Below are 16331 nucleotides of genomic sequence, written 5' to 3' on the forward strand. Positions count from 1 at the left end.
AAATCGTCTCACCAAACTGCAAAACCGGGTATAACATCTCTTCTAATATCAGTGAAAATCGACTTCTTCGGTGATTTTAAAAGTGATTTCTTCTGACGTGGCAAGTTGACTGTGGTGGACTTGTTGAGTCAGCAGGTGGGACCAACGTGCATGTGACTTTCATCTTCTTCCTCACCTCTCCCCTCTTTGTCCTCTCTTCCTCCTCCTCCTCCTCCTCCTCTCTCTTCCCCTTCTAGTGGCTCCATCGGCTACCGACAAGGAAGGGAAGGGAAGGAGCCCTAGTGCAAGCAACTCAACCTGATGGCATTCCTGAGGCACCTCCGGAGCAAGTAGCTAGAACCACCCCTAGCACCCTGCGGTGCGCCACCGATGTAGCCGAATTTATCTCGCTTCGCCATCTCCGGGCAGAACCACTCAGACGTCGCAAACATCCTTCACGCGTTGTGCATCACCAACACGGCGGCAGGCGGAGGTCGAGGAAGACCAGCGTAACTGGGTTGGAGAAGGTGAGCACCACTATCACGTCGAACGAGTTGAGCTTCTTGATGGAGAAGAGGTAGTAGTGATGTCGACCCTATGCCGCCTGACATATGCGTTGCGACGGTGTGAACAAAGAACAATATATCTCATGCTAACAGTTTTGAGGTCTTCTTTTCTCCCCCGCATTAAAAGCTTTCTCATCCATGCAAAGCGGCGGTGAGGCTACACTACCACCAGTACTACTATTGCTACTTATCAGCTCAGAAGGCGGAGATAACACTAACGCGGGAGGTTGGTGAGGCTGCGGTGGCGATGTTCGGGCTTCGTCTCCGTCCTCACAGACAGGGGAGCTCGCGCGAGGTCGCGGAAAGAGCGGGAAGACACGGTAGCTCGGGGAAACCACGGCGGTAGCAGCATTCCCGCTCCGTTCACCTGGGGCTGCTACCGCCTTGCTCTTCTCGGCCGCCCGCCGCCCCTCTCCTCATCGGGCGCTGGTCTAGAGTTCATGGGTGAGAGATGCAAGAGAGGAGAGAGAGGAGAGCCCTTGACATGTGGGTCCCACATGCTAACTCAGCGAGTCAACCATAGTCAACCTGCCACGTTATCAAAAACCACTTCCCTAACCAGCTAAGGAGTCAATTTGCTCTAGTTTTTAAAGATTGTGGAGTGTTCAGGAGCTAAGAGAGAGATAAAATAGACTTATTCCATTCGTGGGGGAATACATTGGCCCAGTGAGATCAACGGGCCCAATAAATTCTGCAGAATCTTAGCACAAAAAGGCTGGTTATTGTGGATCTGCGGGCCTGTAGGCTACGTCTAGCTTCACATTATTTTCTTTTTCCGTTATTTTTTGGCTGGACAGAGGGACAGCCTTTACACTCACTCTATCTAAAGTCGGGCACCATGATTCGTGCAGGAGGACGTACCGTCCTCACAATGATGTTAGAGTGATCCAAGCTCGTACGGATTGAGCATTGCACGATCTGATTGATCATCCCGGATTTTCCTTTCGGTCCATCAACGAAAGTAAATGTGCCCAATGCTACTAAGGCCCTCTTTAGATCCCACCTAAAATTTTTCACCTTATAATATCGAACGTTTAAACACATGTATGAAATATTGAACATAGACTAAAAAAATAACTAATTGTATAGATTGCAACTAATTTGCGAGACGACTCTTTTAAGCCTATTTGCTATATGATTTGACAATGTAATGTTTCATTAAATATTTGCTAATGACGGATTAATTATGCTTAATAAATTTGTCTCGCGGTTTACTGACGGATTATGTAATCTGTTTTGTTATTAGACTACATTTAATACTTCAAATGTGTATCCGTATATCCGATATGACACGCCAAAACTTTTCACCTCTGGATCTAAACACAGCCTAATAAAGCAACACAACAACAACAAACTGCTACTACGGAGTATGAGTACTACCATAATCTACTCTCTTTGTCCCGTTTTAAGTGTAGTTGTGAGTTTCTGTGTCCAATATTTGATCGTTCATCTTATTTAAATTTTTTTTAAAAAATAAGTCACGCATAAAGTATTATACATATTTTATCATTTAATAACAAATAAAATAATAACTATAAAATAAATTAAATAAGACGAACGGTGAAATAGTAGACACAGAAATCTACATCTGGCCTTAAAATGGGATGGATGGAGTAACTGAGAATAGCGGTACATTCTTTCGAGAAGGGTTGATCACAAAAGCCAACCAAAGGTGGTCGAGGAGAGCAGCAAGCCAGTGAGCCAGCATCCGCCTCAGCCTCTTTGGAAAAAGCAAACGAAATAAAAAGCCGGGCCGTGCATGCATTCAGCAAACGCATTTAACTCGAACGCCACAAATCCCTCCCGAACCGGGCGGTTCAAACGCTCATTTCAGGGCCGCATTCTCGAATTCGAATTCAAATTCAACCAAACCCCAAACTCCCCACCACCACACACACGGTAGAGAAGTACTCAATAAGTTCTATAAAAACCCAATCTAATATTGGATGTCTATATTTAGATTTATTGTATTTGGATATATTAAGTGGCGGAGCTAAGGCCTGATTTGCACGGGCAATGGCCCGGGCTCCACCAGCTGCAAGCAGCAATTCACCAGAAAATTAGTGCCTAATTACCTTAGTAATCACCTTTCTTAGTCACCGGCAAGGCAGTGCAATCTACAATGTAACTAGTACAACAACAAACGTGCTCAACACAAACTTTTAAAACAAATGTGCATACTAAAGTTATCTATGAATTATATAGGCTTGTATATACCTCAATTTGTTGTTAGACTCGTCAAGGCTCATGCAATTTTTTTAAAATCCGTCACTGGATGTATTTAATCATAGGCTCTGTTTAAGGAGCTTAAGATTCTGAGAATCTATTGGTTGGTAGCTAGCTTCTAAGAATATGGAGAAGCTGGGTTTTTCAGCTTCTATGTTCTCGTTCATTTTCTGAATTCTACAACTACGTATTCTCAGAATCTGGGTGATAATCTGCACTGTTTAGGGGAGGTCCATGGATTCGTTTTTGGTGAGACCGAGGGAATTACAACAAACAGTCCAGTCATTTCACCCACCGCGAGTAGAGTAACTGCCGGCGATCGCAATCAGGGGTGGAGACTGGAGAGAGCAGCATTCAATAGTGTCGGCCTCCCCGCGCAACGTTCCTTTCCATGCGCTTTTCTGCAAAGGAGGCTCAAAAACAGCAACGAGCCAACGAGACGAGACCGCCTCGGTGGTCGCTGCTGTGCCGTGCCGCGCCGCGCCGCGCGGCCCACGCCCAATAAAAAGCCGCAAAAACTCGCGCAAACCCCCGCTCCAAAGCCGTGCCCGTGCCGACCCGAACCGAACCAGCGACCGACGCACGGCACGCACGACCGTTGGGGTGCAGGAGCGGGTTCCCGACGCTGCCCTCGGAAGCATCGGCTCGTGCGCGACGAGGCGAGGGGCAGTTTGGGGATCGCTGAATCCGGCCGAGAAAGAGAGCATGCACACTGCCCGAGATCTCATGCCCCTCTCGCTCTCTGTTTTTACTCCTCCACTGCCGTGTGTGTGTGTCACAGGCAACACGCGTGCAAAAGATCGAACACCTACGGGGCGAGGCGAGCTCATCTCTATCCATCCATCCATCTCGACCTCGCGGCGGCGCCGGCGGCGATGGGGCTGTGCCAGTCGAGGCTGGAGAGGCAGGAGGCGGTGTCGAGGTGCAAGGCGAGGCGGCGGTACACGAAGCAGCTGGTGCAGGCGAGGCGGGACATGGCGGCGGCGCACGCGCTGTATCTCCGGGCGCTGCGTGCCACGGGCGCCGCGCTGCTGCAGTTCGCCAGCGCCGAGGCGGACCACCCGCACCCGCACCACCACGTCTCCGCGGCGCCGCCGCCGCCGCAGACGCCGCCGTCCCCGCCGCCTCCGCCACCGCCGCCGCCGCCGCCTCCCCCGCCGCTCAGCCCGACGCCGACCACCACGTCGTGGACGACCAACTCCTCCTCGATCAGCGCGTCCCCGATCTTGCCCCCGCCGCCGCCGCCGCCAATGCCGTCCAGCTGGGACTTCTGGGACCCCTTCGCCCCGTCCTCCTCCCGCTCCGCCACCGAGGACGCCGAGTGGGACGACGCCGCCACCACCATCGTCGACGCCCCCAACGCCCCGCCCGTCGTCACCGTCGCCGCCGCCGCGGCCCCGCCCCCGTCCGTCGTCACCGCCACCACCACCACCTCCACCGCCAGCGAGCTCACCGTCGTCGCCGTGCCCCGCGGCGGAGGCGGCGCCGGGAAGAAGGACCTCGCCGAGATCGCCACCGAGCTCGACGAGTACTTCCTCAAGGCGGCCGACGCCGGCGCCCGCGTCGCCGCGCTGCTCGAGGCCCCCAACTGCGAGCCTCCCGAGACCAACAACAGCAGCTTCCCAGGCAAGACGATCTCCAAATCAGTCACTCGATTGAGCTCCATCTTGCTCACATTCCACTTATTTCTGACAAATTATCTGTTGCATGCAACTGAAATCGACGAATGCTGCAGGGAAGGTACTGAATTACGGCAAGAACTTGAGGCCGATGGGATGGTCATGGGGCGGAAGCGGGTACAGCAAAGGTAGCAATGGTTTCTCAAGATTCGGAAGAGGGGACGAAGGGATGGGTAATGGCGGAAGCAGCGGAATTCTTAGCCATTCATCCACCGTGGAGAAGCTCTACGCCTGGGAGAAGAAGCTGTTTCTTGAGGTCAAGGTAATTACTTTGATCTTTTAACTTTATTGACAGCATTCTGAACTTTGCTTTCTTGCTAGTAATTAAGAAGTAACTAAGCAAGAACAGACAGAATGGCCGAAATGTACTGCTCAGTTAGATCTCAGTGGGTGAGTGCTTTGGGCTTTTGAGGAGCCCGTCCTTTTTTCAGTTTGATTATTAAGCTGTGATGGGAGATACTAACATGGATTCCGATGGGTTGCAATTGGTTTTGTCTGAACAAAAGCAGCTACTAGTGGGCACAAGTACTAGTAGTGCGTAATGCACATGTATACTGCTAGCTTTATCGTTCCATGTAGCAATATTTTTTCCCTGTGTGTCAGTGTTCAGTAGCTTCTGTAAGTATGATATGCGCTATGCTTTTGGAGTTCATCGAAGTAAAAGGATCATTCCAATTGTATTACTACCATGGAAGGTTTAGCTGAATGGGAGTGGACTGCAGAGAGTGAAATTCATGTTTAAGTATGCCTTTGAAATTATTGATCTCAGGGAGTGTAATACTTGGATCATATAGTTTGTTTTTGTTTGTTTGGTTTAATTTCTTTTGTTACTTTTGGTTGTCTCCCCTAAGCAATCATGAAACATCGACTTTATATATAACTTTAAAGTTAGAATCCTCCTGTTTATCTTTATAGAATTAACTTAACAGAGATTTTCTTGTTCTTTCTATGACTGCACAACTAGCGCAGAGTTATGAGGGGCTTAAGCAGGAGCATGATAAGAAGATAGGGCTATTGAGGAAGCAGGAGGTGAAGGGTGTGGACTACTTGAAGATGGAGAAGAACAAGATGGAGATCGAGAGCCTCGATTCCAAGATGCTTGTTGCCACGCAGTCCATCGAGACCACCACTTCTGAGATAATGAGGCTGAGAGAATCCGAGCTCTTCCCTCAGCTTCTTGAGCTCGTTGCTGGGTTAGTGCAATGATTCATTCACCCTCTATTCTGTCGTACCTTGTGCATCTAGCTGCAGTAGTCCTGGACTATTAACATGATCTCTACTTCCACTTGCCCCTGTCGTTTTTCTAGTTTGCATGTGACCATGGCTGTGTGATGTATAGACTGAGCACATATGGGCCATACATACTATGGCTTTGCCATGCTTGGCTGTAGTGGCATTGGCTATTTACTCTTTGCATCTACCAACATAGCTCACTCTCCCATTGCATTTATCTTTCTCTTCATGTAAAGGCACCTTTGCCACTGTACGAGTAACCTTTCACTCATATTGGGCAACTTTGAAGTAATGGAGTTTGGAAGGAGCAATGCAGTAGTGTACTAGTAGCTGGTAGGTTCTCCAAGTTTTGACTAGTCTGAGTGAATCTCCTGTACATTGATTTGGTTAGACCAAGCCTGTCTCCACAGGATCTCCTAGTCATTATTGCCCATCTAGCTGACATCTTCGGGTAATGGTGACGTAAGTTATACATGAAACTTTTGAAGTGTTTGACATGTTGTTGTTTGCCGTATTGCTGACTTTAAGTATTTTTGAAGTGTTTGATCAGCAGTGTTACTGTCTTACTGATAAGCTCATTGTTTCTGGGAGAACACTAGTTCTCCAGTAAAGAAGAGAAGGTCATTGAGGTATTAGTGCATTCTGCATTGCACTTACCCCTTTAGATATCCATTTCTCATAGGGGGTCTCTGGCTATACTTAACATGACTGCATAAATCTGGAGTATGCATTGGAATTTTGGATTATTTTGCTTCAATATCAACAATTTAGTGGAAAACATAATTTTCATATAACCTTTTCCTTCAATGATATGATGGGCCAATGCTACACAAAGTTTGGTTGATACACTCTACCCCTACCTTATTGAAGACTGCTGTAACATAACCTAGCTAGTTATGTTACTGCACTTTACTTCAAATTCTTGTATACTAAAATTCCAGCTGGTACCCCTGTTTCAGCTTGAAGTGGTCTCCCTATGTATAAGTATTCTCAGAGTCTACATACTGTCAGTTGCATTAATTATTTTCTGGAAGTACATTTCCTTTCTTCAGCACCATGCCTATGCTTTTTTTTCCATTCTCATAGAGTGTTCCTTTTTTTTATGAATGAATTCCAGCTTGATGAGTATGTGGAGGGGCATGTATGAGTGTCATCAAGTACAGACTCACATGGTGCAGCAGCTTGAGTACCTCAACAATTCCTTGAGCACTAACCCAACTTCCAATGTCCACCGGCAAGCAGCTCTACAGCTTGAGATCGAGGTTGACAGATGGTACTCAGCATTCTGCAGTCTGGTTAAGTCCCAGAGAGACTATGTCTATTCATTGACCGGATGGCTTCGCCTCTCACTATTCCAATCCTATCATGATCCATACAACAAAGCTCATCAGAACTCTGATATCTACAGCTTGTGTGAGGAATGGCAGCTAGCCATTGATCGAATCCCCGATAAGGTAGCCTCGGAAGGGATCAAAACTCTCCTGACAGTGATACACGCAGTTGTGGTACAACAGGCGGAGGAGCAAAAGCAAAAGAAGAGGTCAGAGTCTGCATTCAAGGAACTGGAGAAGAAGGCAGAGGAACTAAGATCCCTTGAATCCAAATATGGGCCATATTCGGGTGCTGAAGGCTATGGAGATATGTCTCGGAAGTCGCCAGTATCAGACAAGCGAGCGAAGGTGGAAGCTCTGAGATGTCGGGCGGACGAGGAGAAGAGCAAGTATGAGAAGAGCATTGGGGTCACAAGAGCAATGACCTTGAACAACCTTCAGACAGGTTTCCCTAACGTTTTTCAGGCGATGACGGGATTCGCCAGCGTTTGCATGGAAGCGTTTGAATCGGTGTACAACTTCAAGAGTTCAGATCGGATCCTTGATTCGAAGAGGCTACTAACATGAGATTCTGAGAAGTTGTCTTGTGTTGGTGCTTGGTAGGTCACTGTATAAAGTGTATACAGTTCTAGAGTTCTTGTAGAATAGCAGGTGGAACAGGGTTTAACTTACAACCGTCTCTGTCTGTTATCGTCTTCTATCTTATGGTACTAGAGTAGGCAGGCACAGAAATGCCTCGAGTTCATTTACTCGCTGTGAACGAACTTGAGGCCTTGTTCTTCCTCTTTTTGGTTAGCTCTGAGGTGTTTGTCCATTCTTGGATTCGAAATCTAAAATCTGGCAAATTCAAAAGCTCTGGTTTTCGAATTGTTTCATATCTTGCAAAATTTTGTACGATGACAGCAGTATTTCGCATACTGTATAGTCTATTATAATTCGGCCTGCCCGTTTTCATGTTCACACGTCATGTCAAAGAATTTTGTCGAACGCACAACTTCTTTTTAAAAGAATTCAACTCTGCCAGAATTCTATGTTTATCTGCATTGAAGGATAATGGGTCATTACATCTCACATCTAATTCCACTTCCGATGCCAATAGCATGGTTGCTTCTACGTTGTTCTCAACACAATTTTGAAAAAATAACAAAATATCTCAACAAGGTAAAACAGATGCCTGGACACAAAGAAGTAAATATCTACAGAACTCAATCACAGGTATTGGCCAAACTCTGTTTGTAGCAACAACATTCATATGTATCATCCTGTATCTCACGAAGTTCAAGCATTTCACCTACTTCATCACGGTTGCTATGAAGTTCTCCACTGCATCTCTATCTGAATCTGACCATTTTTGGAATCAATGAGGTGGTACTTCTCATTGATCCGCTTGTTGCTGATCACATCTGCGAGGCTTATATCAATGTAGCCTAAGGTTTCCTGAATAAATTAAAATACTCATCAGTGATTCTGATATTCATCATGCACAAGTCGAGAAAGTAAAATGTTGGCATGGGACAGAACTTCCAGGCACAAAACAAATACCTTGCCGTGTATCAATCCTTTCTTTGAAGCTTTACTTAGAACTTCAATATGCAGTTTATCATTTACAGGGGGTTCCTCGCATACAAACTCGAATTCGTCCTCCCACCGTGGATCCCTGTTTTTCTTGATTACCTACAAAATTGAGGTAGAATTTTATAGGTTGGGGGGGGGGGGGGGCACATGAGATCATACCACAAACAATTTCAGTGCAGATGTTCAAGTGAATAATATTTGCAAGATATTAGTACCTTTGTTTTCTTCTCTTCTCCTTTGAAAATTATCTTTGCATATGGGTTTGTGTGATGCTTTCCTTCAAGATCTTGAGCTTCATGAACAACAACATAAAGCAGTCCTCCACCAGCTGGAGTACCATCAGGAGCTTTCTCCACCACATCAGCATTATCGATGCCTTCTTTCTCCATATCCTCTTCCTTGAAAGGCTTATATGTCACCTCCAGAGTAAGCTGACCACGGGACTTCTCATTTTGTACATCATTAGGATCCATCGTCTTAAGCAAGTTAACAGTCATGACTTTAGTCTCATCTGCGGGAAGTTCTTTCAACAGAATGTTGTTCATGCCCATTTTCTCATGCTTGCCAACCTGTATACATCAAAAGAAATAATCATGTCTTTTTTGGTATAAAAAATGCAGAAAAAAGTAGCGGATTTCATTAATGAAGCGGTCCATACCTGTTCCCAATCAAAGACATTAATTTCCAGTGCCTGAGTTTCAGGGTCTGTCACAACAAATTTGAAATCCTCATTCCACTCTGGATTGAGATTGCTACGCTTCACTGTTGTTTTCTTGGACGGAAGCTTGTCATCTGACATCTTAAGTTTCACATATGGGTCCGATTTACCCAACAGATCCTTCTTTCGCAGGTTTTGAGCTCTTAAAACTTTCACAAGTAGAATTCCAACAGGCTTCTTAGAAGCTCTGCAAATAGATGGAACCATTAATGTGGCATCTCAAAAACTGCATACAAACAAATAATAGACTAAGTGATAGATAATGTACTTTGAGGGATCCATTATGGGAACTTCCAATGTCTTTGGCCACAAATACATGCTCGCAACTTGCTTTTTTATGGTCTCCTGCAAATGCACAAATGGAAGTGGTCAAAATATGAACTACTTGTACTGAATGGAGTGAGGCAGTCTGTGGCACATCCACTGTAATGGCTAAGATAGACACCATCAAATAACATCAAGTCAAGGGCTCAAGGCTATAGGATATGAAATTATAGCAAACAAGAAATATCTTGCTTTTGCTACATAAGAATGTGTGTACGAATCTAAGTCTAAGCACGTGTAGACCAATAACAGAAGCAAGTTACAGTACCACATTACAAGTTTGCTGTGAATGTTAAAAGAACTGTAGCAGTTCTTTCATGACGGCTCACTTTAGCTCTACGTATTTCTAGCAAACTAATGAAAATCTCAACACCATAGACCAACAAACTTTCGCATAAGAAGGCTCAAAGTAGGAGTCAGGAATACCTGAACAAATCTGTAAAGACCAGGGATAGCCATTAAATCTGCTCCGAAAAGTTTCAGCCCGAAGTCAACGTGTGGCTGCCAAACCAACATAACTAGTAAGAAGGTTGCCAGCAGGGTAATAAACATACAAGCGATCAGATATCAGACCTTCTCCATGAGAGAAACAAGGATTTTTGCGAAGCAAGGAAATGTAGGGACCAATGGCTTCAGAGTAATACGAGGTGAAGCAAAGACTTGCAGATCCACAATCTGAAATTTTGTTTCACATGAACAATGAATAACTTAATTAGCTCAATTCTATATCATATCACATAATGAGAACACCAATTACTACTTCAGCCCATGACAAAAAAAAAACCTGGACAGTTGCTTTCAACCCATAAGCCTTTACAACAACAGTGACATTGGGATTTGCAGCCCACTTAAGAGATGGTTCCATTATCAATTCTTGTTCTTCTGTGACATACACTTTCATTCCTGGAGAAGCAAATATCATACAACAGATTCAGTGTAATGCCAGGGTACAAAGAGAGCTGAGCACATAGAACATTATTGTCCACCATACATGTTTATGGTGATGTCCATATGACATTAACTTACAATAAGTAATAAACAAGCTGTACAGACCTATGGCTATAATGCATAGAGTTGGTCATAAAAACATAGTATGACAGCTTAGTGGGAACAAAGTAGTAGCAATGCATTCATATTCTATATCTCCAGCGATGCAAACCATAACTACTCTGATGCTGATTTGATTACAGTTGATCGTAAAACAAGTTGATATGAACACAACTGTTTGCACAATATACAGAAACAAGGGCCACTTCTAAGGAAAAGACATGTGAACTACATATGTATGCATGTATATAATGAGAAAGTGCACTAACCTTGAAAGGTGGGTGGTAAGCTACCCAATGTAAGTGATTCAAACTCAATAGATTCTAGTTTATACGTCTTCCTGTTCTCTTCAATGATTGGCTTTGCAATATCCAGTGCAGTTCTGCAGATCGCCTACAGGATAAATGCACAATAAAGTTTCTATTGTCAATCAGAGAGATCCATTTCATTCTTGGTGACTTGGTGTAGTCTACAGCAAGATAAGGGTACCTTGTTGAGGTAAGGCCACATCATCTCCAAAAATCTATTCAGCCAATCAATCTAACAAAGAATAAGAGGAAGATGAGAAATATGAGATAAGCTAGCATTGATGCTGTTCAAGTGCATGAGTTTTCTTCAGCGAGTAGATGATAGTTTAAAGAATGGGTAAGCATACTCTATCATAGTCAGGATTCTTGACCCACAAAGGAATTTCAGGAAGGATACCGTCCAACGATATTGAGTCATATTCGACAAGTGGGCGAACTTTGACGTCCTGAAAGGCAATCAGAGGAAGAAATTACCCCCATGCAGCACAACAATATGGTGCATTACACCAAGAAAAACTCAAATGTGTGCCGTTCCAGTACATATGGTATCAATGGACATGTACATGCATATATATAGTGTAATAGGTCATCATACACCAACTGAAAGGTTGCCTTTATTTGAAAATCATGAAAGATATCGTTTAAACACCCAAATAAAATAATAGATGCTTATATATGGCATATTAACAGTATGTGGTTGAGACTAACTGAATTAGGACTTCACAAAAAACTAAATGAGTTCATCAATGCCTCCGTCGTCAAATTATTTTCTGTAACAGCAAGAGCCAAACTGTTCCCAGGCCATTTTGGTTGTAAGGTGTAGACATCTGTTAATAAGCAGCACCACACATTCCACAACACAAGTATTCATTATATGACAATATGATAAAATTTTATACAGTATGAAAGGAAGAGAATCATTGAAATATAGATGTGCACCTTGACATCAGTTGGCTGGAAGTAGATGAAGAAGTAGTATCCGATGACAATACCAGCGGAGAATCCAAAGCCAAACCCAGAGAAACCAAGCACCGTACTAATCACACCCATCTCAGACTCGTTTTAGTACCTCCAAAGTTATAGCAGATTTCAGCCTAAGGCTGCAAAAATCAAACATGTCGGAAGATGAAACAAAGGCTTACACTCAGGTAAATTAATCAATTGAAACACTTCATTCAGCTGAATCATGAGAGAACAACAAGTGGTCTAGCCAGATCCCTATCACTAGCTCGTACCTCCTCTTTTTTTTTTTTGGTGAAAATACTCTATTCAGCTTTTTGCGTGAGAGCATCAAAATATCCCGGCATAAGCAAAATTCAGAGCAAACAGATTTGAACAAATTGCAGAAAGCAACATGGAGCAACTTCCAACATTAGAAACTGGAGGGGCCCATCAATCAAGATTTCCCCCCTAGTACGACAGTATGAAAGTAACCTTCACCCGCATATCACCCAAAAAAAAAAGTACATGTTGAAAGTTCTTTTAATAAAAAATAGTGAAAACGACCTGCAGGAGACTGATAGAAACAAAGTTTAGCACAGCTAATGCCAATTGGTTCGGTAACAAGAAGATATAGTCATATGGTGAAGAGAAAACTTGTAAACTTTAAAAATGATAATGCAGATTTCAGAATAATATAGGCTGGAACCACCCAAAGTTGCAATGTTTTAATTAAATAATTAAGCGAGAAGACAAAAGGTGGATTCAAGTGGTGGAAGAAAAGAACATCAAAGGTGTGCTTTACGGATGGTTTCTTGCTTGGCTGTGGGGTTGGCGCTTTAATCTTTGCTTTTGGGGTGGGTTTCGTATTAGAGCAAATCCGCTGTACACCAAACTGAAGATTTCAACAAAATATAGTGGTGGGATCTGCTTGTGAAAAAAAAGAGAATAAAGTTCGCTTGGAGGTAGGACAGAGAATATTGTTACAGAGTGTGAAATTTTCTCTTGTTCGATTAAATAGAATTCAACCAAAAACATGAAATGAATTGCACAGTTTATCTATGCTAGATTCACAAATTTACATTATTCATAATATTGCTCAAACAACACATCCGCGCACAGTGTTCACATACGAAAGGTAATTCCAAACGGAAGCAAATTAGTTTTGCCGAATTCACTGACTCACTTCATGCATGTTTCTCCTAAATAAGACATGATTCGATAATTGTCTCAAATCGACGTTAATCGCCAGCAAATAAAAAAAAGTCGCACGAAAATGTACCCCAAAAATGGTGAACCCAATCCGCCCCTACGATTGCACGGATCAAAAATTCAAAATCGATCCTACAGTGGGAAAAAAAAAACCCTAGACGAATCCAACTTTAGCCGCAACCGGACAGACGAGAAAACACCCAACAAAAATCAAAAACTCCCATCCAATCCTACAACAGCCCAAAAATCCAGGCAACGAACAAAAACCTAGATCGCCCCCCAACGCGAGAACGACGACCGATCCGAGCAGTCGGGGAAGAGGAAGAGGAGGAGACGAACCAGTGAGAGAGAGAGCCCGCTCCTCGGCCAGTCACCCCCCCTGAGATTCAGGCCATGGAACTCGCTCCGATCCGGTTGTGAGTGCTCGGAATCGGATTCGCCGAGGCGAGGAGATGGAATTTGGGGGGAAGCCGAGGTGGAGGAGGAGAGGTCGGGGTCGCACGTTGCGTTGCGGCGCCTCACGCGCGTGAGGCCGCGATCCAAGGTGTGTGTGTGTGGGGGGGGGGGGGGGGGGGGGGGTGGAAGAGGGAGGAGGGAGACGAGGGCCTAATTAAAGAAGCGAAGCGAGTTTGATTTGTTTCCTCTCCTCTCCTCTCCTGCCTGCTGCTGGATGGGTGTGAAGTGTGAACTGTGGTGGAGTCGGATGAGTGATCTCGGGGACGCCGACGTGTGGGGACCGGGGATGGTCATGGTCCTCCCTGGCTCATCTGCCCCCCCCCCCCCCCCCCCCCAACTTTTGTAGTTCAAACCTTTTCTTGTCTTGTGTCGTGCAGTACCAAAAATCAGCGAAATTTGCGTGAAGTGTTTTAAAAAGGATCCTTTCGAACGTATGAAAGGGAAAGGATTTTTTTTTAGGATTTGAATCATAAAATTCCGATGTAGTTATTCGCAGCAAATGATTGGTCCTCGAAATTTTCATTGAAAATCCCGTGAAATGAACCATCGGTTAATCCCTCCCTCGAGGATTTATATTAGTTCTGAAAGTGAAATGAACCGTGTTCGGATAATCCCACCCTCCAGAATTTATATTAGTTCTGAAATTAATCTCCTCCACTTATAGAAATTTTAGAGGAAAACAAACAGGCATCTTACCTCGTTTTTAGGTAATGGACAGTCATGGTTTCTTCTTTTTATATGTATGATTCCATCAGTGCATGTACAATGGTATGTAATAATGGGCTCTCTTCACTGTTATGCAAGTAAATTTGGTGACGTGGAAGAAAGAGATGGAAGAAATGAGAAATATCGTTGCTACGCATGATAACAGCTCAGAGTGGACTCTTAGCATAATGGAAAATTTGTTGCATGAGGGTGGAGAAAAGGAAATAAGTATAATAAAAAATTATTTGATACATTAATGGTTTAGAAATCTTATTACCTCTACTATTATAGGAGGATTGTCTTTAGTGATATTAATTAGTATAGAGAGCTCATATTAGACTCTACCTTTGTACATGCCCTCAGGGTTTTTCCCGTGTGTCATCGGATTAGATTATTCCAATTTTTTTTAGTTTATATAGAGTCTGTATGAAGAGACATTCTATACATGGGTTTTTTTCCTTCTATCTAAGGTGGTGTTTGGATCCAGACACTTAACTTTAACTTTAGTCCCTGTATTTAGACACTAATTTAGAATATTAAATATAGACTACTTACAAAACTAATTACATAAATCAAAGCTAATTCGCGAGACAATTTTTTAAGCCTAATTAATCCATAATTAGATAATGTTTACTGTAGCATCACATAGGCTAATTATGGATTAATTAGGCTCAACAGATTCGTCTCGCGAATTAGTCCAAGATTATGGATGGGTTTTATTAATAGTCTACATTCAATATTTATAATTAGTGTCCAAACATCCGATGTGATAAGGACTTAAAGTTTTAGTCCCATCTAAACAGGGTCTAAAGTTATATGCTCTTCTCGATTTCTATGTAGCTTATAAGACGCTACAGAATTTTACAACTTGATTTGATGTTTTTTTCCATCGAAGTTGTTTTCTTTCAATTTCTTGTGTTTTTCCTATGATCCGTTCAAACGGTGATTCTTGTTTTTTTTTTTTGCGGTTCTCTGTTTACCCTTATATTTCTATTAAAATCATAGTACACATGTCTCAAAATATAAAAGTCTAATTCTTTCGTTCTATAAAATACTAATCAGGACATAATGTGACACATCATAGTACTACTACGTGGACATGAGGTTGTCGATATTCAAGTAGAATATGCCACACTGTGTATTTGATTGGTTTTTTATGAAAGAGAAAGATTAGTATTGGATGGGATATATATTAGTATAATGAATCTAGATAGCAAGTCTATTTAGTTTCGTAGTATGATATATTTTATCTAGTGCTAGGCTATTACTCCGTATATTATAAAATGGAAGAAGTATGCTTTTCCTATCTATCTGTTTTCTTAATCTGCTTTTCACGTAGACCATCAATTTTTTTGAAACAAGTAGACCATCAATTTTGGTTACATGCGAGGTTGCCAAATGGCAACGAACAAATAAAGAGCATGTCTCTGCATTTCATTTTGGCCATTAGTTTGGCGGCCTTAAGCTGATAAGCCGTAAAAATACCTTATTAGTAATAAAAACTAATTTCTAAGGAAAACTTTATATTTATACCTAAGCAATTTTAAACTGAAAAATAAACTACTCTCGACAATTTTAAATTAAAATTTCGACAGCAGAAAATCGGAGGCATTTGCATGGCCTAGCAACCAGGTCAGTAGCAGCCACGCACGTACCACCGGTTCATCACCCGACCAGTCAAATCAGGGCGTTATTTTCATGATCCAAATGCAGACAACGGATTGATCGGTCGTGTCGCGTCGTGCAACAGAGCAAAGACGACGTGGATGCTCCAAGTCGTGAGACGTTTCCCAGCCAGAAAAAAACTCGCTACTCTCCTTGACGCAGAAAGGGCCAAAATTCTGCTTGATATGCGTAATTTCCTCGGAACTCATATAATACTTGTGTGTGGTAAGAACAGTGTATGTCTCCATCAGGCCATAGTTCGTTTTCAGGACAAAATGCATCTCGCTATCTCCTCGGTGGAATGGCGCATACTGGGGGTGTATAATCATGCAGACTGCAGACACCTTTGAAGCTGTCCTGTGTCGGCA

The 16331-nt window shown here is 43.3% G+C and overlaps 2 protein-coding genes across 2 annotated transcripts; one reads left to right on the forward strand and one right to left on the reverse strand.

Annotated features, from left to right (window-relative positions):
* The first annotated feature begins 3548 nt into the window (after nt 1–3548).
* LOC9267514 (protein ALTERED PHOSPHATE STARVATION RESPONSE 1) lies at nt 3549–7886 on the forward strand. Its single transcript, XM_015756695.3, has 4 exons — nt 3549–4397; nt 4507–4712; nt 5420–5643; nt 6801–7886. The coding sequence occupies exons 1-4, from the start codon at nt 3647–3649 to the stop codon at nt 7579–7581; spliced, it is 1962 nt and encodes a 653-aa protein (XP_015612181.1). The 5' UTR covers nt 3549–3646; the 3' UTR covers nt 7582–7886.
* Nucleotides 7887–8030: 144 nt separating this feature from the next.
* LOC4347715 (synaptotagmin-2) lies at nt 8031–13689 on the reverse strand. Its single transcript, XM_015756696.3, has 13 exons — nt 13477–13689; nt 11926–12086; nt 11334–11432; nt 11168–11218; nt 10948–11071; nt 10416–10534; nt 10205–10306; nt 10058–10132; nt 9576–9652; nt 9248–9494; nt 8805–9158; nt 8557–8688; nt 8031–8451 (listed from the first exon to the last, which is right to left on the reverse strand). The coding sequence occupies exons 2-13, from the start codon at nt 12034–12036 to the stop codon at nt 8323–8325; spliced, it is 1620 nt and encodes a 539-aa protein (XP_015612182.1). The 5' UTR covers nt 12037–12086; nt 13477–13689; the 3' UTR covers nt 8031–8322.
* Between the last annotated feature and the right edge of the window lie 2642 nt (nt 13690–16331).

The sequence above is a fragment of the Oryza sativa genome, chromosome 9 (assembly GCF_034140825.1).
Source record: "Oryza sativa Japonica Group chromosome 9, ASM3414082v1".
Classification (NCBI taxonomy): domain Eukaryota; kingdom Viridiplantae; phylum Streptophyta; class Magnoliopsida; order Poales; family Poaceae; genus Oryza; species Oryza sativa.